At 46.1% G+C, this 27,998-nt stretch overlaps 1 protein-coding gene across 2 annotated transcripts in view; it reads right to left on the bottom strand.

Annotated features, from left to right (window-relative positions):
* Positions 1–15,308, bottom strand: part of HINT2 (histidine triad nucleotide binding protein 2) — a 30,918-nt gene extending 15,610 nt beyond the window's left edge. Inside the window, exon 1 of one of the 2 annotated variants that reach the window (XM_075187382.1) lies at positions 15,196–15,308. In XM_075187382.1, the coding sequence (XP_075043483.1) occupies positions 15,196–15,244 (49 nt within the window). In that variant the 5' untranslated portion in view covers positions 15,245–15,308. Of the gene's footprint in view, positions 1–3,330; positions 3,425–15,195 lie in introns of those variants that run through there. The other variant, XM_075187383.1, reaches the window with a different exon arrangement.
* Between the last annotated feature and the right edge of the window lie 12,690 nt (positions 15,309–27,998).

The raw sequence follows: 27,998 nt of genomic DNA, 5'->3' as shown, positions 1-27,998 counted from the left end.
TTCTTCTCACTTTCACCATCTGTGGCTGCTGCTTTCTTTAGTTGTGGCTTCTCTGGATCCTGGAATGTTGGGGGCCCTATTTGGAAAAAAAAATGGGTACATTTAGAAAATGACAACCAGCCCAGATGTTAAATCAATAGCACCCACGAGTAATAATTTGGCCTTGATCCAGCCCCAACAATAAAATAGTATTCACATTTAATAAATAAACCTATTTCCCGCCCTGCAAACAGACACAGCAATAAATTAATAGTATTTACATTTCAGAAATATACCCGCAACCATCACTGCCATGAAATAATTCATATGCACATTTAATAAAGAGACCTCATTCTCCCCAAACTCACCCCCACATTCAATAGCCCCCAAACCACCTCATCTTAAATTAATAGTCCCCACTATTAAATTGGCCCACCATCACCGTACAAACAAAATAGCGCCCATTAATTAGCCACCATCTACCTCACACACATTATATTGCAACAAGTCCCCTGTGCCATCACACACACATTACTGTGCCCCTTCTTCATAACTACTGTGCCCCCTTATTATCACACTGCGCCCTCCATGCTGCTTTCCCCCTTCTATATCACACTGTGCCCCCCCCTTCTTTATCACACTGTGCCCCCCCCCTTCTTTATCACACTGTGCCCCCCCTTATTATCACACTGTTCCTCTCTCCCCTTCTATATCACACTGTGCCCCCCCCTTCTATATCACACTGTGCCCCCCCCTTCTTTATCACACTGTTCCTCTCTCCCCTTCCTTATTTTTACTGTGCCTCTTTCCTCTTTTCTTTTATAATCCCAATGCAATGACCACTCTATAACACTAACGGCCCCCTCTCCCCAAATATATTAATAACTAGCCCAAAAAAAAAAAGTAAAAGAGCTACAGGTTATAATATGGTAATAAGAAGAGAACAGAACAAAAGAAACTAGATATAGATATTTTCTTGAATTATTATTTATTTATAGGCATTAATAATGTAACCAGCACCTATCTCCATACCAACTGGCCTCAGCTGTTTAGAGACTAGAAAAATATTTCTATTTTGTAGTTTATATATGAAACTACTAAAGATCCAAAGCATTGCTAACAAACACTCTCTTTATCTCCTATTATCAGTGGACACCACAGAGAGAAAGAAATATGTTTCTGGCACCTTGAAATTCAAGAAAGGGAGACCTTTGTGCCTCTCTAGCCCCCCCCCCCTTATTTTTCACTGTGCCTCTCCCCCCCTTCTTTGTTACACTGTCCCTTTCTACTTTCCTCCCCTTGACTCTCCATTCCTTTACTTACTTTTTATTAGTTTCTTTCTTTTCTTTTCTTCTGTCGTCTCTTCTCTCTTCTTGCTTGGTCCCCTCTGCGACGCTCCTCACTGAGTGTCGGGCGTGACGTCATCAAATCAGTGTGAACCGAGCAGAGAGGAGGGAGCCGGCAGCGCGATCAGGTGAGTATGTAAACTTTTTTTTTTAACTATCTAGCTCCCCCCACCAACGAACGGGTCGGACACCCCTAGCCCCCCCCCCCCCCCCCCTCACCGCCCGGAAAAAAAAAAACAAAAGTAAAAAAAAATAGCAATTCAAAAAAAAGTGTAAAAAAAAAAAAATCAGTGGTGAGGGCCCGGGCCCCCTGGCATGTCCGGGCCCAGGTAAATAGTACCCGCTCCCCCCCCCCCTCTCGGCGGCCCTGGGTCTATCACACTGGTCAGAGCTGCTGGGTAGCGGCAGAGTGGTGGTGCTGGATGATGGGTCTAAACCTCAGAACACCCGGAGAACGGATAAGAGTTAAAGTCTAATCTGTAGGTCACAGGATTACAGCGATATTGAAGAAGTTGTCAAGCAGAGTTTTGAAACAGAGAGTGATGTTTTATTTAGCTCAAGTGTCCTGAAGGACAGTTCACACTGCTTGAAGGTCCCAGTTATCAGAAAGTCAGATGGAACAATAATGATACATTTCAGTTCAAACCAGTGTTGTTTTATACAGTTTTGAGCATAGACTCTTTGCTGGCCCCAAGAAGTCTGAGTTACATGGATTTAAATGCAATGCAAAGTTAAGAAAATTTACACTAATCTGTTGTATCCCAAAACCACCTGTTTGTATTATTCGGACAGGGTATGAGATGCAGGATACAAGCCTCACAGACAGAGAGGCAGCGCCCCCACCCCCACCCCCGGGCTGTGTATACAAGTCGAACAGAAATGTTGGCCACTGAGATTAAAAGGTCTAATTAACATGAGGGACTTTCTTTACAAAAGTTATACAAATCCAATCATGACATCCTCTCACAGAAGTTACAAATCAATACCTCAGAAATTAATGCATTTCCTATACAATGTGCCACACTATTTAATAAAATAAGTACATTTTCAATACACAGTATCAAGAATCAATACATTTGCAGCAATATAAATTGGCACATTGTGCTAGTAATTTAAATATATTATTACAATAAGTTATTTATAGGTGATCCAGTCACACTAATTCTGCCGGATATACAGGACCCCTTGTGGCTGATACACATTCCTGTGGAGTCCCTTCACAAGTACCAGAGCCTGTCCCCAGGACTTGCTATTATCTGAGCTGAGGCAGTGATAAGTTTTGTGGTCTGATCTCACTTGCATTGGGCTGAATAACACCTAAACTCTGCAGCTCTGGCACCACCTAGAGGTCACTCCACAACATCACACCTGCTACCCTATTAGCTGACTTACAGCCAGAATCCGATAATAGAGAGAGGAGAAGCAGATCACGTAGCTGAAGACTTCATCCAGCAACTCCAAACTCCTTAATTCGTATAAATAACAATTTATCATCAATAAACAAATGCAACAGGTTGCATATCAGCTATTTGTCACTGCTTCCGGTGAAATCCACACTCCACATCTTGCAGAGATCCCCTGCATCATTACCACTCTCTGGACTGTGTCTGACCATCTTCAGTGTTTGAGGACTGAGCGGGACTCCATTTACCCAGGGTGACACCCCACAGGCCGCCTCTGGCCCTTGTCTGCACAGGTTCATGCATACTAGTAATCTACTCCTCTAAACCGATGTAGTATGCCTGATTTGTAATGTTGGCCCTTCCACCCATGTGACAATCTTCATCTCTACAGTCATAATACCTGAACAGTCCTTTGATTTCCCTGCTTGCTAAGATGGTCCTGCAGGCTAACATGCCACCCAGGAGGCAAAAACCTAACACTCTCGCCCCTCCGATTCTTTTTCTAGCTAAGGCCTCCTCTAAATCAGGGTCTGTCCCTTCCAGCAAGGATGGCGCCCAATCTGTGTCAGCTTCGGAGACTGTCATTCTCTCAACATCCTCACCTCTCCCTGCTCTGGGTTCCGACTCGGAGCTGGATGCTCCGCTCACTGCTCACACTCTGTGGTCTGAAAACAGACATCGTGGAACTGGGAGATTGCACAGATCAGCTAGAGTCTAAGATGGAAGAATCGGTCACCTCCCACAATGACCATTTACAAAGGGAGGTCTCTATTCCTCAAGGACTAGGTGGCAGATCTATAAGGATGGCTCACGCAGGAATAATATCAAGATAAGGGACATCCTGGAACCAGTCTCTGGGCCAGACCTTCAGGACTATGCCAAGTTATTGTTTAACAAGTTACTATTTTCCGCCAAGGAAAAAGATCTCCTAATTGATCACATTCACCGCCGGCCTCGTCCATATTCAGCTTCTGGCCATCAGCCGAGGGACGCCCTCCTACGTTCACTTCTTTCCCATCAAGGAAGCTATTCTTCGTGCTGTAAGGAACGCTTACAATTTGGATCATCTTGGCGATCTTCAGCTGTTCCAGGATGTTTCCCTGGCAGCCATCAATAAAAGCCGCTCCTTTCAACAGATCACAGTAGCCTTGTGAGCACATAATGTCCTTTATTGCTGCTGGTTCATCGAGAGGGCTCCACCTACATCATGTCCTCGATAGAAACTGGACTTAAACTTCTGGCAGAATGTCTCCTCCATCAGGTCCAGATACGCAGAAATCCCCTCTCCACACAGAATGGTCTCAAGTATCGAGGGACTAGTCATCATTGTGTCTCTTTGCAGGACGTCCCCGCTCATGTTTCTGATGCTCTGACATTACCCTCATTATATGAAGAAAGAGTAGAATTTCTAGCGCTACTTGTGTTGGGAACAGGAACAACCCATTAAATAATAACCAAATACTTATATGATAAGCCAAGTCCTCAAACTCTTCTTCAATCAGCAATGAGAGTGTTCCAATTAGTGCTGTTTACAATGTGCCATATATAAAAACAAAAAACAAATAAAACAGTATAGCATGATTCTGTATAAATACTATCTAGTGATTTTCAACATATTGTGTGACACAAAACAGATCTTCGGGTGGAATACATTTCTTGGTTGTCCCCCTATGGTGTCTTCTCATCCAACCTGTTAGTCTAGGGCTAGATTTACTAAACTGCGGGTTTGAAAAGTGGAGATGTTGCCTATAGCAACTAATCAGATTCTAGTTATCATTTATTTACTACATTCTGCATGATAACAGCTAGAATCTGATTGGTTGCTATAGGCAACATCTCCACTTTTTCAAACCCGCAGTTTAGTAAATGCCCTCATGAAATGACTTCCTTATATACTCACAGGCTCCAGATATTGTAGTTGAAAGGTCAGAGAATCATAATTGCCAAATAGATCAATTATATATAAAATACTGTCCCATATACACTTATAAATATTTAACATTGTCATGATGGTACTGACTCTGAAATACATTAATACAAAATTCAAGTTAATACATGCCCATAATTCAGTTATTCTATTCATGCCATTTTTATAGATCCATATCTGTTAAAATCTTATTCAAGGACAGCAAAACCTATTTAAGAATAAAACATGCCAAATATTGTAAAATAAGATGTTCATTAATATTAATCCGGACAGCAAACAGGAAATACCTCGATGGATGTGTTCCGGATATTAATGAACATCTTATTTTTGCTACAAATTGATAATGTATCAAATGGGAATCTGTTTTAATAAAATTATTAAAGCATTAAGTTTTAATAATATTAAAGATATTATCAATTATTCACAGAGAGCCCCACTTAGAACATTATTTTCTTCTTAGGAAACAGGACTAGTAGGTTGTTGGCTCGTAGGTTCAGAGGGAGACCAGCTCGCAACAGAATAAACGCACTCTATGGTTCCCGTGGTACTAAATGTCACAACCCCGCCGTGATTGCAATACTCTATACCAAATAGTATTACCCAGCCAACCTCAGACTCAATGTCTGCTTTCCTGACCCATCTAATCCTCCCACCCTGGATAGCAACATCCTGACATCCCTCAATCTCCCCTTTTCCCAACAGAAAATAGAAGCAGTTATTAAAAGCCTCTCAAAAGACAAGACCCCTGTTCTGGATATATCAACCCCATCTATGCCACCTGCTACCACCCTCTTACCTCTCTATATCGTAATTGTTTTAATAAATAAAATAATGTAGTGAGTAGAGGAATAAGGATAAAGTGTCAGAAATAAAGTAGTGTATGTACACACACACACATATATATATATATATGTGTTAGTGAGAAGTGGATGTGTTAAGATGTAGTTTTATGCATTGATACATCATATAAACGTAGTTTCGGATGATAAACAAATGAATGTTTGAAGCTAGAAGCAGCGGATTGTCCTTGTATATAGGAGTAGCAGCTATTGAAGATCACACTGTAAAAGGCATCTTACAACATCCATTCTTCCTTATCAGCTGGAGATAAAATTGCTTCAAGAACAATTTGGAGGAATATGTCGGCCAAATGATATTAAACTGACACAGTCATCTCATTTTTATTCCTCTTTGCCCAGCTGTCCTTACAATAATTTTTTTACCTGATGTGACAATCATGAAACTTCTTACATCAAAGACACCTTTTTACAACACCCCTGGTCCTTCCCTTGTGCGGGGTTGGTTTATAGCTCAGTGAGATTGTATCCTGCGATAGGAGGGCTATAGGGCCTAGGTTCCCAAAGTGTGCGACGCGGCTCCCAGGGGTGCTGTGGCCCTGCACAAGGGTGCCGGGGCCAGGAGGAGAAAAACAAACAAACAAAAAACTAAAAAAAAACTACCAATCCGCGCGGCGCCCAGGACCCAGCATCCTCCCTTCTCACTGAATATCGGGCGTGACGTCATCACGCCCAACATTCAGTGAGCAGTGGTAGGAGAGAGGATGCTGGGTCCTGGGCGCCGCCGAATTAGTAAAATAGAAGGAGGGGCACAGAGCGTGTGGAGATGAAGGAGGGGCTTCAGAGCGTGTGGAGATGAAGGAGGGGCACAGAGCGTGTGGAGATGAAGGAGGGGCACAGAGCGTGTGGAGATGAAGGACTGGCACAGAGCGTGTGGAGATGAAGGAGGGGCACAGAACGTGTGGAGATGAAGGAGGGGCACAGAGCGTGTGGAGATGAAGGACTGGCACAGAGCATGTGGAGATGAAGGAGGGCACAGAACGTGTGGAGATGAAGGAGGGCACAGAGCGTGTGGAGATGAAGGAGGGGCTTCAGAGCGTGTGGAGATGAAGGAGGGGCACAGAGCGTGTGGAGATGAAGGAGGGCACAGAGCGTGTGGAGATGAAGGAGGGGCTTCAGAGCGTGTGGAGATGAAGGAGGGGCACAGAGCGTGTGGAGATGAAGGAGGGCACAGAACGTGTGGAGATGAAGGAGGGGCACAGAGCGTGTGGAGATGAAGGACTGGCACAGAGCATGTGGAGATGAAGGAGGGCACAGAACGTGTGGAGATGAAGGAGGGCACAGAACGTGTGGAGATGAAGGAGGGGCTTCAGAGCGTGTGGAGATGAAGGAGGGGCTTCAGAGCGTGTGGAGATGAAGGAGGGGCACAGAGCGTGTGGAGATGAAGGAGGGCACAGAGCGTGTGGAGATGAAGGAGGGGCACAGAGCGTGTGGAGATGAAGGAGGGGCACAGAGCGTGTGGAGATGAAGGAGGGGCTTCAGAGCGTGTGGAGATGAAGGAGGGGCACAGAGCGTTTGGAGATGAAGGAGGGGCTTCAGAGCGTGTGGAGATGAAGGAGGAGCACAGAGCGTGTGGAGATGAAGGAGGAGCACAGAGCGTGAGGAGATGAAGGAGGAGCACAGAGCGTGTGGAGATGAAGGAGGGCACAGAACGTGTGGAGATGAAGGAGGGCACAGAGCGTGTTGAGATGAAGGAGGGGCACAGTGTGTGTGTGTGGAGATGAAGGAGGGGCACAGAGCGTGTGGAGATGAAGGAGGGCACAGAGCGTGTGCAGATGAATGAGGGCACAGAGCGTGTTGAGATGAAGGAGGGGCACAGAGCGTGTGGAGATGAAGGAGGGCCACAGAGCGTGTGGAGATGAAGGAGGGGCTTCAGAGCGTGTGGAGATGAAGGAGGGGCTTCAGAGCGTGTGGAGATGAAGGAGGGGCACAGAGCGTGTGGAGATGAAGGAGGGGCACAGAGCGTGTGGAGATGAAGGAGGGCACAGAGCTTGTGGAGATAAAGGAGGGCACAGAGCGTGTGGAGATGAAGGAGGGCACAGAGCGTGTGGAGATGAAGGAGGGCACAGAGCGTGTGGAGATGAAGGAGGGCACAGAGCGTGTGGAGATGAAGGAGGGCCACAGAGCGTGTGGAGATGAAGGAGGGGCACAGAGCGTGTGGAGATGAAGGAGGGCACAGAGCGTGTGGAGATGAAGGAGGGCACAGAGCGTGTGGAGATGAAGGAGGGCACAGAGCGTGTGGAGATGAAGGAGAGGCTTCAGAGCGTGTGGAGATGAAGGAGGGGCTTCAGAGCGTGTGGAGATGAAGGAGGGGCACAGAGCGTGTGGAGATGAAGGAGGGGCACAGAGCGTGTGGAGATAAAGGAGGGCACAGAGCATGTGGAGATGAAGGAGGGCACAGAGCGTGTGGATGCAGGGGCACAGAGTGTGTGGAGATGAAGGAGGGCACAGAGCGTGTGGAGATGAAGGAGGGCACAGAGTGTGTGGAGATGAAGGAGGGGCTTCAGAGCGTGTGGAGATGAAGGAGGGGCTTCAGAGCGTGTGGAGATGAAGGAGGGCACAGAGTGTGTGGAGATGAAGGAGGGGCACAGAGCGTGTGGAGATGAAGGAGGGCACAGAGCGTGTGGAGATGAAGGAGGGCACAGAGCGTGTGGAGATGAAGGAGGGCACAGAGCGTGTGGAGATGAAGGAGGGCACAGAGCGTGTGGAGATGAAGGAGGGCACAGAGCGTGTGGAGATGAAGGAGGGCACAGAGCGTGTGAAGATGAAGGAGGGCACAGAGCGTGTGGAGATGAAGGAGGGCACAGAGCGTGTGGAGATGAAGGAGGGCACAGAGCATGTGGAGATGAAGGAGGGGCACAGAGCGTGTGGAGATGAAGGAGGGCACAGAGCGTGTGGAGATGAAGGAGGGCACAGAGCGTGTGGAGATGAAGGAGGGGCACAGAGCGTGTGGAGATGAAGGAGGGGCACAGAGCGTGTGGAGATGAAGGAGGGGCACAGAGCGTGTGGAGATGAAGGAGGGGCACAGAGCGTGTGGAGATGAAGGAGGAGCACAGAGCGTATGGAGATGAAGGAGGGCACAGAGCGTGTGGAGATGAAGGAGGGCACAGAGCGTGTGGAGATGAAGGAGGGGCACAGAGCGTGTGGAGATGAAGGAGGGCACAGAGCGTGTGGAGATGAAGGAGGGCCACAGAGCGTGTGGAGATGGAGGAGGGGCACAGAGCGTGTGGAGATGAAGGAGGGCACAGAGTGTGTGGAGATGAAGGAGGGGCACAGAGCGTGTGGAGATGAAGGAGGGCACAGAGCGTGTGGAGATGAAGGAGGGCACAGAGCGTGTGGAGATGAAGGAGGGCACAGAGCGTCTGGAGATGAAGGAGGAGCACAGAGCGTGTGGAGATGAAGGAGGGCACAGTGTGTGTGGAGATGAAGGAGGGCACAGAGTGTGTGGAGATGAAGGAGGGGCACAGAGCGTGTTGAGATGAAGGAGGGCACAGAGCGTGTGGAGATGAAGGAGGGCACAGAGCGTGTGGAGATGAAGGAGGGCACAGAGCGTGTGGAGATGAAGGAGGGGCACAGAGCGTGTTGAGATGAAGGAGGGCACAGAGTGTGTGGAGATGAAGGAGGGCACAGAGCGTGTGGAGATGAAGGAGGGCACAGAGCGTGTGGAGATGAAGGAGGGCACAGAGCGTGTGAAGATGAAGGAGGGCACAGAGCGTGTGAAGATGAAGGAGGGCACAGAGCGTGTGGAGATGAAGGAGGGCACAGTGTGTGTGGAGATGAAGGAGGGCACAGAGTGTGTGGAGATGAAGGAGGGGCACAGAGTGTGTTGAGATGAAGGAGGGCACAGAGCGTGTGGAGATGAAGGAGGGCACAGAGCGTGTGGAGATGAAGGAGGGCACAGAGCGTGTGGAGATGAAGGAGGGCACAGAGCGTGTTGAGATGAAGGAGGGCACAGAGTGTGTGGAGATGAAGGAGGGCACAGAGTGTGTGGAGATGAAGGAGGGGCACAGAGCGTGTGGAGATGAAGGAGGGGCACAGAGCGTGTGGAGATGAAGGAGGGCACAGAGCGTCTGGAGATGAAGGAGGAGCACAGAGCGTGTGGAGATGAAGGAGGGCACAGAGCGTGTGGAGATGAAGGAGGGCACAGAGCGTGTGGAGATGAAGGAGGGCACAGAGCGTCTGGAGATGAAGGAGGGCACAGAGCGTCTGGAGATGAAGGAGGGCACAGAGCGTCTGGAGATGAAAGAGGGGCACAGAGCGTCTGGAGATGAAGGAGGGGCACAGAGCGTGTGGAGATGAAGGAGGGCACAGAGCGTGTGGAGATGAAGGAGGGGCACAGAGCGTCTGGAGATGAAGGAGGGCACAGAGCGTGTGGAGATGAAGGAGGGGCACAGAGCGTCTGGAGATGAAGGAGGGGCACAGAGCGTGTGGAGATGAAGGAGGGGCACAGAGTGAAAAAAATATATAAAATTATTATTTTCCCTTGGATTTATGTGTATTATTTTTGCATACAAATAAATAAGTATTTTTGTCCTGACCTAAATATTTATTACGTTTTTTTGCCCCAACTACTTCTAAAACAGGACTGCTCTGTAATTATTTTGGAGGGGTGTCTTGAAAAAATTATGAAGACTCTAAGAGTGCCGCGAACTGCAAAAGTTTGGGAACCACTGATATAGGGAACACAGGGGTGGGAAAATCAAAGCCCTTGGGCCTGATTCATTAAGGATCTTAACTTGAGACACTTCTTATTTCAGTCTCCTGGACAAAACCATGTTACAATGCAAGGGGTGCAAATTAGTATTCTGTTTTGCACATAAGTTAAATACTGACTGTTTTGTCATGTAGCACACAAATATCAACTTTAAATTTCAGTGTACAAATAAGCTATCAGGTATTTGTGTGCTACATGACAAAACAGTCAGTATTTAACTTATGTGCAAAACAGAATACTAATTTGCACCCCTTGCATTGTAACATGGTTTTGTCCAGGAGACTGAAATAAGAAGTTTCTCAAGTTAAGAGCCTTTAATGAATTAGGCTCCTTGTTTGGAGTAGGGGTGAAGTTTATATATATATATATATAAGAGGCCAGGATATTGTTTGAGAGTTCGGTTCAGAGAAATGCAAGAAAAGGGAGGGAGGAGATGAGAGTCAGTTGGAGTTAAGAGAAGAAAGATGGATCCTATTAAGACACCAACAGGTAGATATATGTCTATTTTCTTACAAGGATACAATATGCATATTAATTATTAAGTGTTTGTCTCTTAGTCTTGTATTTGTTATGTGGTTAGTTAAAGGAATCATATATAATTAGAAAACTTACTGTCATTGTGTTTCTTATCTTATGACTTATATAACCATAAATAAATATTAGTAAACTAGTGCTGAGTTTTCATGTTGAATTACTATTATTTTTGGAATCATTAAATATATATATATATATATATATATATATATATATATATATATATATAGCAAAATTACATACAAATATATTTATGTCAGGCTGCAGAGGCTTAGACAGATAAATTTCGCATAGTCAAAGAGCTAAGGTTATATATCTGTGTAGATTGCATATTTATTAAAGATATATTTCTTGGACCGTAGTGAAATAGATCCCTTTTAAAAACACATGAGCCGATCATATGCGTTTGCGTTTGCATATGAGTTTGAGATTCCTCAAACTCAACCTCGCCAAAACAGAACTCATAGTCTTTCCTCCCTCTCACACCTCGCCCCCTGCTGACCTCTCTATCACTGTCGACAACACCTCTATCTCCCCTGTCCCCCAACTTCGCTGCCTCAGTGTCATCCTCGACTCCTCTCTCTCCTTCGGCCCCCACATTCTCTCTCTTGCTAAATCCTGCCGCTTCCAGCTGCGTAACATCGCTCGCATCCGGCCCTTCCTCTCCCAAGATGCCACCAAATGTCTTATTCACTCTCTGATCATTTCCCGCTTGGACTACTGCAACCTCCTCCTTACTGGCCTGCCCCAATCTCATCTCGCTCCCCTTCGATCTGTACTTAATGCAGCCGCTAGGCTTATCTTCCTTTCTCACCGCTCCTCTTCTGTCTCCCCCCTCTACCTATCCCTTCATTGGCTCCCCTTCCCCTACAGAATCCTGTTCAAGCTCCTCACTCTTACATACAAGGCCCTCGCCAACTCCACTGCACCCTACATCTCCACCCTCCTCTCTATTCATGCTCCATCCCGTCCTCTCCGATCAGCCAATGACCGTCGCCTCTCTTCCCCCCTGATCACCTCCTCCCATGCGTGTATCCAAGACTTCGCCCGCGCTGCCCCCCTCCACTGGAACAAGCTCTCTCCCTCTATCAGAACTTCCCCTAATCTGTCCAGTTTCAAACGGGCTCTAAAAACCCACCTTTTTCTTAAAGCCTTCCAGTCTCCCACTTAACTCCCTACCAGATCTTCTGCCTCTTCCCCTTCACTCCCCTTCCCTTATCCTCCTTCTCTCCCTCCCTCGTGTCTCTCTGTCTGTCTACCCCACCCCTTAGATTGTACGCTCCTTTGAGCAGGGTCATCTCTCCTCCTGTCTTCACCACTTTTAACTCTGCTCACCAGCTACCTTGCCCTCCTCCTCCCCGTTCCCTCTTGCTCCCTCCTCTCCACTCTGGGGGTTTCCCTGCCTTCCGTGCCCTCTTGGGCTCCGCCGTATGCGGGACCTTCCCCTCTCCCCTCCCCCGCCCCTCTAGCTGTGCTTTGAGCTCACGGAGTTACTGTGCGTTTTGTTTACTGTATTGTGCTGTCTCACCTTTGTATTGTAACTTTGTTTGTCCCTGTACGGCGCTACGGATACCTAGTGGCGCCCTGTAAATAAAAAATTATAATAATAATAATAATAATGCACATACGTGATAAATGTGTTTATATCATATATGATTGGACTAGAAGTAATTTTTGCCCATTTAGTTTTATGAGCAATCCTGATATAATATATTTGCAGACATACAGGTGTGACATATAAGATATATCTATAGATATATATATTAATACTTATATGTTAAATAGATATTATAAATGTATAACTGTAAAGATTCCGGTTTACAATACAACAGCGTGATGTATGGGGGTAGCTCCCCGGCTGAATTGCTTGAAGCTCAGATCATAACGATTCCAAAGCCAGGTAAAGATCCCTCCGAGTGCAATAATTATAAGCCCAGAGCTTTGCTTAATACGGATCGGAAGATGTTCACCAAACTCCTCATTACCCAACTAAACCCTTTCCTCCCTCACCTCATTCATCCGGACCAGGAAGGCTTCATACCTGACCGCCAGGCGTCCGAGAATACTAGACACATCCTGAACGTGCTGGACTTTGTACAATCTACCCCAGATGAGTTAGTTCTGCTCCCCCTTCAACAGGCTTCACTGGCTCTATCTGCGAGAGGCTCCAAGGTAACATTATCCACTCAATATTGGCATCGTACCAGGGCCAGCCAGGATCTTTAATAATGGATTTCTTTCCTCTACTTTTTTTCATCTCCAATGGCATTAGACAGGGTTGTCCATTATCCCCCCTTACGTTCGCCCTTGCCATTAAACCTTTGGCCCACCTTTATCTCACCTGGTGGTGGCACTTCTTCACCTTTATCTCACCTGGCGGTGACACTACTCCACCTTTATCTCACCTGGCGGTGACACTACTCCACCTTTATGTCTCCTGGTGGTGGCACTACTCCGCCTTTATCTCACCTGGTGGTGGCACTACTCCGCCTTTATCTCACCTGGTGGTGGCACTACTCCCCCTTTATCTCACCTGGTGGTGGCACTACTCCACCGTTATCTCACCTGGTGGTGGCACTACTCCACCTTTATCTCACCTGGTGGTGGCACTACTCCACCTTTATCTCACCTGGTGGTGGCACTACTCCACCTTTATCTCACCTGGTGGTGACACTTCTCCACCTTTATCTCTGAGGTCATATCATAACGACGACCAGAACAGCTATAGCTCAAAGTTAGAAGTCTGTTGCCCCCCAGTCTAGAATCATCTCTAAGATCCAGCATAGTTGCCAAATGGAGACAATTGACATGTCTTATTCTACTTCTGCTTCGGCCTCTATCATGAAGTGGTTCAAGTGGCAACTTGTACACCACAGAAGGAGCTGGACCCCCTTCCCCTCTCCCACGCCTGGTCTGACTCTCCCAGGACGATGAGCTTTTTCCGTGTTGTTCCTATGAAGCTTTGTATATTCACATTGTGCAATTTCATGTTTACTCTCTATAATAATTTTCCATTACTTTCGTTTACTTCGAATATTAGTATCTGTGGATTGTAATATACTGTAACCATCATTGAGCAAATAAACCCCCCCATTTGCAAGGAGATTCCGCTGTCTCCCCCCCCTCTTATTTTTTAATTGTTTGTCTCCTTGTTATTTTTCGTACCCCATATCTTTGCAAAACCTTTTCAATAAAAATGTATTGATTAAAAAAAAAAATTTAAGAGGTTCTCAAACACATAAATTCAATAACGATCAGAGAAAGTTACATAACTCCAAATTAATTTATTTATAAACTAACAATATGGGGGAGAATAAATCACCAGTGATGTGGAACGTGGACAAATCACCAGTGATGTGGAACGTGGACATTGCCGACAATTACAGTAAAAGTCTCCGCCGCGAGGTGTCTCGTGGATGTTTCCAAGACACCGCTTGTCTAATTGAATCTCCCTCTATGTCTCACAATTGAAAAAAATATAATTATATATATATATTTAAGGGGTTTTGAGCGCCTTTTCATTTTTAGTATGCAGAATATAATATAAATATTATAATAACATAACATTTAACATGACACCACCCGACAGTCACCCACTAGTGAAAAATAAATGAAATAATTTAAAAATAAAACAAAAAACTGACTGTGCGGGGCCGGGGCTCCCAGGCAGTCTAGGTCCCAGTAATTTGTACCTGCCCCCTCCCCTTTTAGCACTCCTCATAGCACCTGCAGAACCCACATATCCCCCCGCACAGAACCTGCACAACCCACATATTCCCCCGCTCAGGACCTGCAGAACCCACATATCTCGTACAGGACCTGCAGAACCCACATATCCTCGCACAGGATTTGCAGAACCCACATATCCCCCCGCACAGGACCTGCAGAACCCACATATCCCTGCACAGCACCTGCAGAACCCACATATCCCTGCACAGCACCTGCAGAACCCGCATATCTCCACAGAGGACCTGCAGAACCCACATATCTCGCACAGGACCTGCACAACCCACATATCTCGCACAGGACCTGCACAACCCACATATCTCCACAGAGGACCTGCAGAACCCACATATCTCGCACAGGACCTGCAGAACCCACAGAAAGCTTTAGTAAATGATGAGATATTGACACTGATCCATAGCACTGAGCTAAGTACAAAAACAATTATCTGCATGGAACGTTTGTGAGAAAGAGACCTCAACATCTGTATCTGTTGTACAAATTGGCTGCACAAACCTTCAGTTGAATAGACTGTGTCAGTATTCCAGGGAACACACAAATCTGTCAGTTAGCAGCTAGTATAGTATGAGACCGTATGGTTTACATATAATTATATATATATTACATAAATAGTGTTTCTGGATGTGATACAATGTATCTATTTATATAACAAGGACACAATGTATCATGTATGAGTTTCCAAGTTACTTACTGCTTCTAGCACTTCCTGGCCCTCCCCTGGCTCTGATTGGAGGACACATATGTCACTCATAAACAGACCGTGTCATGTGACTCTCCTGTCTGACGAGCATTTCAGTAACACAGAAAGTCACTTATCTCCTAAAGAGAGAGAGAGAGTGTGAGTGTGAGTGTGAGTGTTTATACAATATACTGGGGGAGGGAGATCCTGTGTAATGTAATACACAGATTAGCCACAACATTAAACCCACTGACAGGTGAAGTGAATAACATTGATTATCTGGTTACAATGACACCTATCAAGGGGTGGGATATATTAGGCAACAAGTGAACAGTCAGTTCTTGAAGATGATGTATTGGAAGCAGGAAAAATGGCCAAATGTAGGGATCTGAGAGGCTTTGACAAGGGCCAAATTGTGATGGTTAGACGGCTGGGTCAGAGCATCTCCAAAACGTCAGGTCTTGTGGGTGTTCCTGGTATACAGGGGTTAGTACCTACCAGGAGTGGTCCAAGGAAGGAGAACCGGTGAACCAGCGTCAGGTTCAGGGACACCCAAGGCTCACTGATATCTGTGGGCAGCGAAGGCGCCCGTCTGCTCTAATCCCACAGAAGAGCTACTGTAGCACAAATTGCTGAAAAAGTTACTGCTGGCTGTGATATAAAGGTGTCATCATCATCATCATCATTTATTTATATAGCGCCAGGAAATTCCGTAGCGCTGTACAATTGGGAACAAACATTAATAAGACAATACTGGGTAATACATACAGACAGAGAGGTAAGAGAACCCTGCTCACAGCTTACAATCTATGGGACAATGGGAGTTTGAAACACTGGCTGCTTAGTTAGTGTGTATAGCTCTAAGTGTATAGATACAAGTGTAAAACAAAATCTTTAAACAGCATAATTCGGAGTTATACCGGAGTTACACTGGAGGAAACAGGAGAACATTCTGCCTATTATCACAGGACACAAGGACAACAGTCAGTATTTACTTGAAAAACCATATTCTACCCCTGATATGTCCATCTCTCCCTGGCTACAAGCTTCACAACAAGAAGACTGTTATGGACTCTGATCTTATTGTTTACTCAGCTCATGAACGTTTGTTTTATTTGTCAGTTTATTTTACCTGCAACATTTCCTCTGTTTAATCATCCGGCTGTACTACTTGCTCAGCCACTCCCTACCCAAGCTACAGCTATCACAGTCCCCTATCTCAGCACTGTGCTTTCAGTTCTACTTAATGCTTTGTCTGCCATCACAATTAGGAAGAAATGATACTGATTTTGAACCAATCTCCTCTCTCAGGTGCAAGAACTCAGCTACTCAATCACCTGCTCTTTATTACTCTCCATTCAACACTTCCACCCATTCCCCCACATGGCTCCCACACTCTATACTATCCAGACATCCAGGAATACACTACATTTGCTGCAGCCTCACTATTTATCACTCACTAATTATCACTATTGTTTTAATTCCCTAATTTTTGCAATTTTACTCATAAATCCCAATGCTTGCCCAAAAAAATTTCTTTCTGTCTTTTCATGGCATTATCTTTAGGACTATATCATCCCTCACCCATCCTGCAACACACACCTCTGTCCACATTGCCCCTTCATTACTTCACTCACCTCTAGTGAACACTCATGAACTCTTTTCCTATTTAAATTCAATAACTTTAACAGCCGCACCCTGTCGCCAGAAACTAAAAGGACACACATCTTACAATCATCTTTCCTACCTTTCTTCCTCCCTGCTTCTATTAGCTGGTGATATATCATCTAATCCAGGTCCCCCTTACTTCTCCCACACACATATATCTGAGCACTACAGAAATCCAGCAAATCTCAAATGCATCACCTGTCTCCCCTCTCTTCCAAAGTCCTTTAGATGTGCCCTTTGGAATGCACGCTCTGTTTGTAACAAACTTACCTCCATTCATGATCTCTTCCTCTCAAACAACCTCAACCTTCTGGCAATAACAGAAACATGGCTCACGCATTCAGACACTGCCTCACCTGCAGCCCTTTCACATGGTGGTCTCCATTTCACCCACACCCCCAGACCGGGAGGCAGACAAGGAGGGGGGGTTGGACTACTTCTCTACTTCTTGAACACTTCTCTGCGTGGCTCCCTCACTTATCCTCTGACATCCCCACTATCACCCTGGGGGATTTCAACATCCCTATTTCTAATCCATGTTCCAATGCTGCTTCCAAACTGCTCTCTCTAACCTTCACACTTGACCTCTCCCAGTGGATTGAATCCGCTACTCATCAGGATGGCCACTGCCTTGATCTTGTTTTCTCTAAACTATGCTCAGTTTCTAATTTCCTTAACTCTCCTTTCCCCCTCTCGAATCATCACCTTATTAGCTACTTGCTCACCCCCAGTTCTTTACTCTCCCCAGTGTCAAACTCTTCCAAGCCTCCTCGTACCCGCAGGAATATCAACGCTATTGATCTTGAACAGTTTTCCACCTCACTCCAACACCTTCTCTCCCCAATTTCTACATTCTCCTCCCCTGATCGGGCAGTACCCCATTTTCACCAAACCCTAGCAACTGCCCTGGATCAAGTGGCTCCAGAGACTCTACATAATCCACGTAGAATTCGTTGCCAACCGTGGCACACTAAAGTAACACGAATTCTACAAAAACTTTCTCGTAAAGCAGAACGTCACTGGCGTAAATCTTGTACCTCTAATGATTTCATCACATGTACAGGTATCTACCTCTCCTATAGAAATGCTCTGGACACTGCAAAACAAACATACTTCCAATCTCTCATCTATGCTCAGGCTTCTAACCCCAAACGCCTTTTTAACACATTTAAATCTCTTCTGAATCCTCCCGCCCCAAAAACTCCAACTACCATCCGTGCCCAGATCTTGCTTCCTATTTCAAGGACAAAATAGATAAGATCAGACTTGAAATGGTATCATCTCCCTCAACAAGCAATCAGCTTAATCTAGGTTATATAATCTCCTCGGAAGGATTTTCCATGGACCCAACCAAGGTCCAAGCAATCCTGGACTGGGTACAACCGAATAACCTCAAGGCGGTCCAAAGATTCCTGGGATTCGCTAATTATTACAGAAGATTTATTTGCGGCTTTGCTGATACTGTGGCTCCTATTGTCACCTTGGGTTAAATGTATTAATGTCCGGATTCTTCAACTCCGGCGTGTTCAGCGCCTTCGGCGATTAAATTTAAAGCTGCGCTGCATTGTAAAGGGAAGTTTCCCTTTACAATGCAGCGCCGCTTTAAGTTTAATCGCTGAACACGCCGGAGTTGAAGAATCCGGACATTAATACATTTACCCCTTTGACTCGCAAAGGAAGAGATCCAGCTAACTGGTCACTCCAGGCAATAACTGCATTTGAAACCCTGAAGAAAGCCTTTGTGTCTCCTCAGGTCCTTAGACATCCGGATCCTAAGGTACCGTTTATTCTTGAAGTTGATGCCTCTGACATCGGTGCTGGTGCCATCTTGTCACAGAAAGATTTCCATACACACCGCTTACATCCATGTGCCTACTTTTCCCGTCAGTTCTCCAGCGGAAACCAACTATGATGTGGGAAACCGAGAGTTGTTGGCAATCAAATGGGCCTTTGAGGAATGGCGACATTGGTTAGAAGGCGCTGCACACCAGGGGGTAAATGTATCAATCTGCGGGTTCTGCAACACCCGCGTGTTCAGCCTCTTCCGCGATTAAATTTCAAGCGGCGCTGCATTGTAAAGGGTTAACTTCGGATCATAAGAATCTGCAGTATATACAGTCGACTGAAGCCCCGGGAGGCTCGTTGGTCGCTGTTTTTCACCCGTTTTAACTTTGTAATCACCTACCATCCAGGTTCTAAAAATGTCCGGGCAGACACCCTGTCCAGAAGCTTCCTGGCACACCATGCTCCGGTTACTAGTCCAGAGCCTATTGTTCCCTTGTCTATGATCCATGCTGGGTTAACCCAAGACCTGAGCTGTGCCCTACAAAGGTTTCAAAGATTAGCTCCTGATAATACTCCAGTAGGATGCTTGTTTGTCCCAGTTCATCTAAGAAAGGCAGTCCTTGCTGAAGCACACGATAATCAGACTGCTGGACATCCTGGAGTTTTCAAAACATTGGAAATCCTTTCCCGCACTGTATGGTGGCCATCTTTGTCTGCTGACGTCAAGAGTCATGTCCTCTCTTTTGAGGTTTGTGCCAGGAACAAAATTCCCAGGCCTCGCCCGGTAGGTCAGTTGGTTCCATTGGCCATTCCTGCAAAACCTTGGACACATTTGTCCATGGACTTTATTGTTGATTTACCACCCTCTGCAGGACACAATACTATTTGGGTTGTGGTAGACCGCTTCAGCAAAATGGCACATTTCATTCCACTAACCAGGCTTCCTACTGCTCGAGATCTGGCCATTCTCTTCATCCAACATATTTTCCGTCTCCATGGACTTCCTTCTGATATCGTTACTGATCGTGGTTCACAATTCATAGCACAATTCTGGAAATCCTTCTGTACCCTTCTCGGAATCAAGATCAGTTTATCATCCGCATACCACCCTCAGTCTAACGGGCAAACTGAAAGGGTTAACCAGTCACTGGAACAGTTCCTCCGATGTTATACTTCAGAATTTCATGACAACTGGTCCTCTTTGCTGCCCTGGGCAGAGTTTGCCTACAATAACTCATCTCACTCATCTACTCAAACTTCCCCGTTCTACTGTAACTTCGGTTTCCATCCCAGGTCTAATTCTCTATATTCTCTAAAATCTGCTGGTATACCGGAGATTCATTCCACAGCTGCTGATCTGAAAGTAATTTGGAGGAAAGTTCAGTCCTCCTTAAAAAGGTCCTCATTGTCTGCTAAAAAAAAATCGGATCGCCACCGTACCACCTGCTCATTCAAAGTAGGCCAGAAAGTGTGGCTATCAACTCGAAATGTTAGGCTCAGACAGCCTTGTAAGAGTCTGGGGCCTAAATTTATTGGTCCGTTCATGATTACCGAGCAGATTCATCCGGTAGCCTTCAGATTGAAGATTCCTGGCTCACTAAGGATCCCCAACACGTTTCATTGTTCGCTATTTAAGCCAGTATTATACCCGAATCAATCCCAGCCTTCAGGTTTTTCTGTGAGAAATAGGAACATACCACAAAAATTTGTTGTCCAGAAGATTCTTGACTCTAAAAGAGTGCAGGGGCAGGTGCACTTCCTAATACAGTGGAAGAATTGTGGGCTAGAGGAGCGGTCCTGGGTCCCGTGAAGACAACTATACGCTTCAAGACATTTGAATGAATTTTTCAAAAAATGTCCTAGGAAACCTGGGGGTCGGGTTCCTTAACCCCTCCTCAAGATGGGGGTACTGTCACGAGCCGCGGCGGTACTCAGAGCCGCCGCGGCTCGCTTCCTGTCCTCTCCGGCATCCCGGCCATCACCATGACGACCGGGACGTCACTTCCTCCCAACTCCTGACCGTTGCCAAGGCCTCTTCAGCGCAGCGTCCCGGCAGCCGGAAGCGCACGCGCATATGGGGCAAGCAATCAGATTCAGCCTGTGGCTGAATTAGCAGGCATTAGCCTGCAAATGTGGATGCCAGGGCTAAGCCCTGATTGGTGGTCAGTGTAGCAGGCAATTAGCCTGCAAGTGTGCTCTATCTGGGGACAAGCTCTGATTGGTCCATCTGGGTACTTAAGGCAGTGAGGTCTGCTGCCTCACTGCTGGTTATAGCTTCTGTTCCCAGTCTGCTGACCTGCTCTGTGCCTTGTTCCTGCCTGTTGGACTTTCTGCTGATCACCCGTGTATGACCCTTTGTCTGGATTTGGACTTTGCTTGTGTATCTCGTGACCCTGACCTCTGGCCTGTTTACCGATCTTCCTGTCTGCTCGTGACCCTTGACCTTGGCTTGTTAATTGGAATTGCTATCTGCTGCCGGCCCTTGACCTCTGCTTAGACTTCACTTCATTTGCCTGGGTTCTCCCCAGCTGGTACACACTTCACGACCCTCTGTCAGTCTGCAGCCCAGTCTGTCCCCACCATCAGGGGCTCCAGTGAACACCTGATTGGCAGAGTAGACTCTGGGTTGTGTTGTGCTGACTGGAGGGGTTCCTAACACGCCTATAGCAACCATCTTTCCCGTAGAGCGAATCTTGCTCACAGGAACTCAGATGCCCCAGGTTTTAACTCTTAAGAGTCTTAGTAATAGGAGCTTTTGTTTGGCAAGTGCAGTGCAAGTGGTTGGAGGATACCTGATGACAGGACAGAGTCTGGGGAAGCAGATGGACTAATGAAATCCAGTGACCAGACAGACATCAGGGCAACAAGTAAACAAGCAGAATCCAGGAGCCAGGCAGGGATCAGGGTCATAAGCGAACAAGCAAAATCCAAAAATCAGGCTGAAGTCAGGGCAACAGGCAAACTAGTGAAATCCAGTAACCAGACCAAGGGTCACAATGAAACATCAAACAGCAGTGTAGCAGAGTATCCACAGGAAGACGGATAACAACACTGGAGCAGGTCAGCAACAGACAAAATGTACGCGATAACCGGCAGACAATCCTCACTGCCTCAGGAGGCTGCAATTAAATAGTGCTGAATGCACATGTGCGCCCAGATGTCAAACTAGCTTGACTGCGGCAGCAATTATCAGTAGCATCCTGCTTATTGTCGTGATGACAGCCGGGGCGCGTGGGAGGAAATGACGTCACGGACGCCAGACTCTAGCAGACAAGCCAAGGCGGTCTGCAGTGAAGCTGCGGCTCGTGACACTTAGAACCTGTCTGAACAATGGAGACTCCAGATACAAGTAATTTAGGATATTCCAGAGTGCTGTAAATTTTGTAAGTTAAATTGCGTTAAATGCAAGATTAGAGAATATATTACATCTTTAATGGTAAATATTCAATGTAAAAAGGTGCTAAACCCCTCCAGGCTGATTTATGTGCAGGCTGCATGAAGCAGCCTGGATTGGTTAAAGGAGCAGGAGGCTTCGTGTGACAGGATGGACCTCCTATGCCACCCTGTCCGTTGCTGGGGACCGGCTGGACTTACTTTTCCACCGTTCCTTTTCTTTATCCCAAATATGCCCTTACTGTCACAGTAGGAGGAGCCTGCTGCCACCATTAGGCTCCTACACCTAGAACCACATCCTTCTGGATAACTCTCAATGCTAGTGTATCCCCTTGCTGGGCACGTTTGTTACTTCACATGAAAAAGGTCTAATTAGCCTCAATGAGGATTTCCTCTCAAAACTCCTCAAACAAATGCCTACTGCATCAGAAATAAGTACATTTCTAATACAATATCAAAATCAGTACATTTTCAATTATATAAATTAGCGCACTGCGGTAATAAGTCTACTGCGATTAGAGGGGCACAATTTGGGGTAAAGAAAGGGGACGGTGGGAAGGCAAGCCCAGCCGGTCCCCAACAGCATGGACAGGTGCCATAGGAACTTAATTCTGTCACAGGGTTCTAGTCAATCAACATTGGTTCAGTGAATAAGGGGAAAAGCACAAGAAGGATAGTCAGTACCTCTAATCTACCACAGGTGGCGCTGCTATTCAGCTCTGTCATGTAATACTCATGAGTCAGTACCTCTAAACTACCATAGGTGGCGCTGCTATTCAGCTCTCTCATGTAATACTCATCAGTCAGTAACTCTAAACTACCACAGGTGGCGCTGCTATTCAGCTCTCATGTAATACTGATGAGTCAGTACCTCTAAACTACCACAGGTGGCGCTGCTATTCAGCTCTCTCATGTAATACTCATCAGTCAGTACCTCTAAACTACCACAGGTGGCGCTGCTATTCAGCTCTCATGTAATACTGATGAGTCAGTACCTCTAAACTACCACAGGTGGCGCTGCTATTCAGCCCTCTCATGTAATACTCATCAGTCAGTACCTCTAAACTACCACAGGTGGCGCTGCTATTCAGCTCTCATGTAATACTGATGAGTCAGTACCTCTAAACTACCACAGGTGGCGCTGCTATTCAGCTCTCTCATATAATACTCATCAGTCAGTACCTCTAAACTACCACAGGTGGCGCTGCTATTCAGCTCTCTCATGTAATACTCATCAGTCAGTACCTCTAAACTACCACAGGTGGCGCTGCTATTCAGCTCTCATGTAATACTGATGAGTCAGTACCTCTAAACTACCATAGGTGGCGCTGCTATTCAGCTCTCTCATATAATACTCATCAGTCAGTACCTCTAAACTGCCACAGGTGGCGCTGCTATTCAGCTCTCTCATATAATACTCATCAGTCAGTACCTCTAAACTACCACAGGTGGCGCTGCTATTCAGCTCTCATGTAATACTCATGAGTCAGTACCTCTAAACTACCACAGGTGGCGCTGCTATTCAGCTCTCTCATGTAATACTCATCAGTCAGTACCTCTAAACTACCACAGGTGGCGCTGCTATTCAGCTCTCATGTAATACTGATGAGTCAGTACCTCTAAACTACCACAGGTGGCGCTGCTATTCAGCTCTCTCATATAATACTCATCAGTCAGTACCTCTAAACTGCCACAGGTGGCGCTGCTATTCAGCTCTCTCATATAATACTCATCAGTCAGTACCTCTAAACTACCACAGGTGGCGCTGCTATTCAGCTCTCATGTAATACTCATGAGTCAGTACCTCTAAACTACCACAGGTGGCGCTGCTATTCAGCTCTCATGTAATACTCATCAGTCAGTACCTCTAAACTACCACAGGTGGCGCTGCTATTCAGCTCTCTCATGTAATACTCATCAGTCAGTACCTCTAAACTACCACAGGTGGCGCTGCTATTCAGCTCTCATGTAATACTCATCAGTCAGTACCTCTAAACTACCACAGGTGGCGCTGCTATTCAGCTCTCATGTAATACTCATCAGTCAGTACCTCTAAACTACCACAGGTGGCGCTGCTATTCAGCTCTCATGTAATACTGATGAGTCAGTACCTCTAAACTACCACAGGTGGCGCTGCTATTCAGCTCTCTCATATAATACTCATCAGTCAGTACCTCTAAACTGCCACAGGTGGCGCTGCTATTCAGCTCTCATGTAATAATGATGAGTCAGTACCTCTAAACTGCCACAGGTGGTGCTGCTATTCAGCTCTCTCATGTAATACTGATGAGTCAGTACCTCTAAACTACCACAGGTGGCGCTGCTATTCAGCTCTCATGTAATACTCATCAGTCAGTACTTCTAAACTACCACAGGTGGCGCTGCTATTCAGCTCTCTCATGTAATACTCATCAGTCAGTACCTCTAAACTGCCACAGGTGGCGCTGCTATTCAGCTCTCATGTAATACTGATGAGTCAGTACCTCTAAACTGCCACAGGTGGTGCTGCTATTAAGCTCTCTCATGTAATACTGATGAGTCAGTACCTCTAAACTACCACAGGTGGCGCTGCTATTCAGCTCTCTCATGTAATACTGATGAGTCAGTACCTCTAAACTACCACAGGTGGCGCTGCTATTCAGCTCTCTCATGTAATACTGATGAGTCAGTACCTCTAAACTACCACAGGTGGCGCTGCTATTCAGCTCTCTCATGTAATACTCATCAGTCAGTACTTCTAAACTACCACAGGTGGCGCTGCTATTCAGCTCTCTCATGTAATACTCATCAGTCAGTACTTCTAAACTACCACAGGTGGCGCTGCTATTCAGCTCTCTCATGTAATACTCATGTCAGTACTTCTAAACTACCACAGGTGGCACTGCTATTCAGCTCTCTCATGTAATACTCATGTCAGTACTTCTAAACTACCACAGGTGGCGCTGCTATTCAGCTCTCTCATGTAACGCTGCTATTCAGCTCTCTCATGTAATACTCATCAGTCAGTACCTCTAAACTACCACAGGTGGCGCTGCTATTCAGCTCTCTCATGTAATACTCATCAGTCAGTACCTCTAAACTACCACAGGTGGCGCTGCTATTCAGCTCTCATGTAATACTGATGAGTCAGTACCTCTAAACTACCACAGGTGGCGCTGCTATTCAGCTCTCATGTAATACTGATGAGTCAGTACTTCTGAACTACCACAGGTGGCGCTGCTATTCAGCTCTCTCATGTAATACTGATGAGTCAGTACCTCTAAACTACCACAGGTGGCGCTGCTATTCAGCTCTCTCATGTAATACTGATGAGTCAGTACTTCTAAACTACCACAGGTGGCGCTGCTATTCAGCTCTCTCATGTAATACTCATCAGTCAGTACCTCTAAACTACCACAGGTGGCGCTGCTATTCAGCTCTCATGTAATACTCATCAGTCAGTACCTCTAAACTACCACAGGTGGCGCTGCTATTCAGCTCTCATGTAATACTGATGAGTCAGTACCTCTAAACTACCACAGGTGGCGCTGCTATTCAGCTCTCTCATATAATACTCATCAGTCAGTACCTCTAAACTGCCACAGGTGGCGCTGCTATTCAGCTCTCATGTAATACTGATGAGTCAGTACCTCTAAACTGCCACAGGTGGTGCTGCTATTCAGCTCTCTCATGTAATACTGATGAGTCAGTACCTCTAAACTACCACAGGTGGCGCTGCTATTCAGCTCTCATGTAATACTCATCAGTCAGTACTTCTAAACTACCACAGGTGGCGCTGCTATTCAGCTCTCTCATGTAATACTCATCAGTCAGTACCTCTAAACTGCCACAGGTGGCGCTGCTATTCAGCTCTCATGTAATACTGATGAGTCAGTACCTCTAAACTGCCACAGGTGGTGCTGCTATTCAGCTCTCTCATGTAATACTGATGAGTCAGTACCTCTAAACTACCACAGGTGGCGCTGCTATTCAGCTCTCTCATGTAATACTGATGAGTCAGTACTTCTAAACTACCACAGGTGGCGCTGCTATTCAGCTCTCTCATGTAATACTCATGTCAGTACTTCTAAACTACCACAGGTGGCGCTGCTATTCAGCTCTCTCATGTAATACTCATCAGTCAGTACTTCTAAACTACCACAGGTGGCGCTGCTATTCAGCTCTCTCATGTAATACTCATGTCAGTACTTCTAAACTACCACAGGTGGCACTGCTATTCAGCTCTCTCATGTAATACTGATGAGTCAGTACCTCTACACTACCACAGGTGGCGCTGCTATTCAGCTCTCATGTAATACTGATGAGTCAGTACCTCTAAACTACCACAGGTGGCGCTGCTATTCAGCTCTCATGTAATACTGATGAGTCAGTACCTCTAAACTGCCACAGGTGGTGCTGCTATTCAGCTCTCTCATGTAATACTGATGAGTCAGTACCTCTAAACTACCACAGGTGGCGCTGCTATTCAGCTCTCATGTAATACTCATCAGTCAGTACTTCTAAACTACCACAGGTGGCGCTGCTATTCAGCTCTCTCATGTAATACTCATGTCAGTACTTCTAAACTACCACAGGTGGCACTGCTATTCAGCTCTCTCATGTAATACTGATGAGTCAGTACCTCTAAACTACCACAGGTGGCGCTGCTATTCAGCTCTCTCATGTAATACTGATGAGTCAGTACTTCTAAACTACCACAGGTGGCGCTGCTATTCAGCTCTCTCATGTAATACTGATGAGTCAGTACTTCTAAACTACCACAGGTGGCGCTGCTATTCAGCTCTCTCATGTAATACTGATGAGTCAGTACTTCTAAACTACCACAGGTGGCGCTGCTATTCAGCTCTCATGTAATACTGATGAGTCAGTACCTCTAAACTACCACAGGTGGCGCTGCTATTCAGCTCTCATGTAATACTGATGAGTCAGTACTTCTGAACTACCACAGGTGGCGCTGCTATTCAGTTCTCTCATGTAATACTGATGAGTCAGTACTTCTGAACTACCACAGGTGGCGCTGCTATTCAGCTCTCATGTAATACTGATGAGTCAGTACTTCTGAACTACCACAGGTGGCGCTGCTATTCAGCTCTCTCATGTAGTACTCATGAGACAGTACCTCTAAACTACCACAGGTGGCGCTGCTATTCAGCTCTCTCATATAATACTGATGAGTCAGTACCTCTAAACTACCACAGGTGGCGCTGCTATTCAGCTCTCATGTAATACTGATGAGTCAGTACCTCTAAACTACCACAGGTGGCGCTGCTATTCAGCTCTCATGTAATACTGATGAGTCAGTACCTCTAAACTACCACAGGTGGCGCTGCTATTCAGCTCTCATGTAATACTGATGAGTCAGTACCTCTAAACTACCACAGGTGGCGCTGCTATTCAGCTCTCTCATGTAATACTCATGTCAGTACTTCTAAACTACCACAGGTGGCACTGCTATTCAGCTCTCTCATGTAATACTCATGTCAGTACTTCTAAACTACCACAGGTGGCGCTGCTATTCAGCTCTCTCATGTAATACTGATGAGTCAGTACCTCTAAACTACCACAGGTGGCACTGCTATTCAGCTCTCTCATGTAATACTCATGTCAGTACTTCTAAACTACCACAGGTGGCGCTGCTATTCAGCTCTCTCATGTAATACTGATGAGTCAGTACCTCTAAACTACCACAGGTGGCGCTGCTATTCAGCTCTCATGTAATACTGATGAGTCAGTACCTCTAAACTACCACAGGTGGCGCTGCTATTCAGCTCTCATGTAATACTGATGAGTCAGTACTTCTGAACTACCACAGGTGGCGCTGCTATTCAGCTCTCTCATGTAGTACTCATGAGACAGTACCTCTAAACTACCACAGGTGGCGCTGCTATTCAGTTCTCTCATGTAATACTCATGAGTCAGTACCTCTAAACTACCACAGGTGGCGCTGCTATTCAGCTCTCTCATGTAGT

The sequence above is a fragment of the Mixophyes fleayi genome, chromosome 1 (assembly GCF_038048845.1).
Source record: "Mixophyes fleayi isolate aMixFle1 chromosome 1, aMixFle1.hap1, whole genome shotgun sequence".
Classification (NCBI taxonomy): Eukaryota; Metazoa; Chordata; class Amphibia; order Anura; family Limnodynastidae; genus Mixophyes; species Mixophyes fleayi.
The sequence above is the reverse complement of the archived record's forward strand: the minus strand, read 5'-3'. Positions and strand labels throughout refer to the sequence as shown.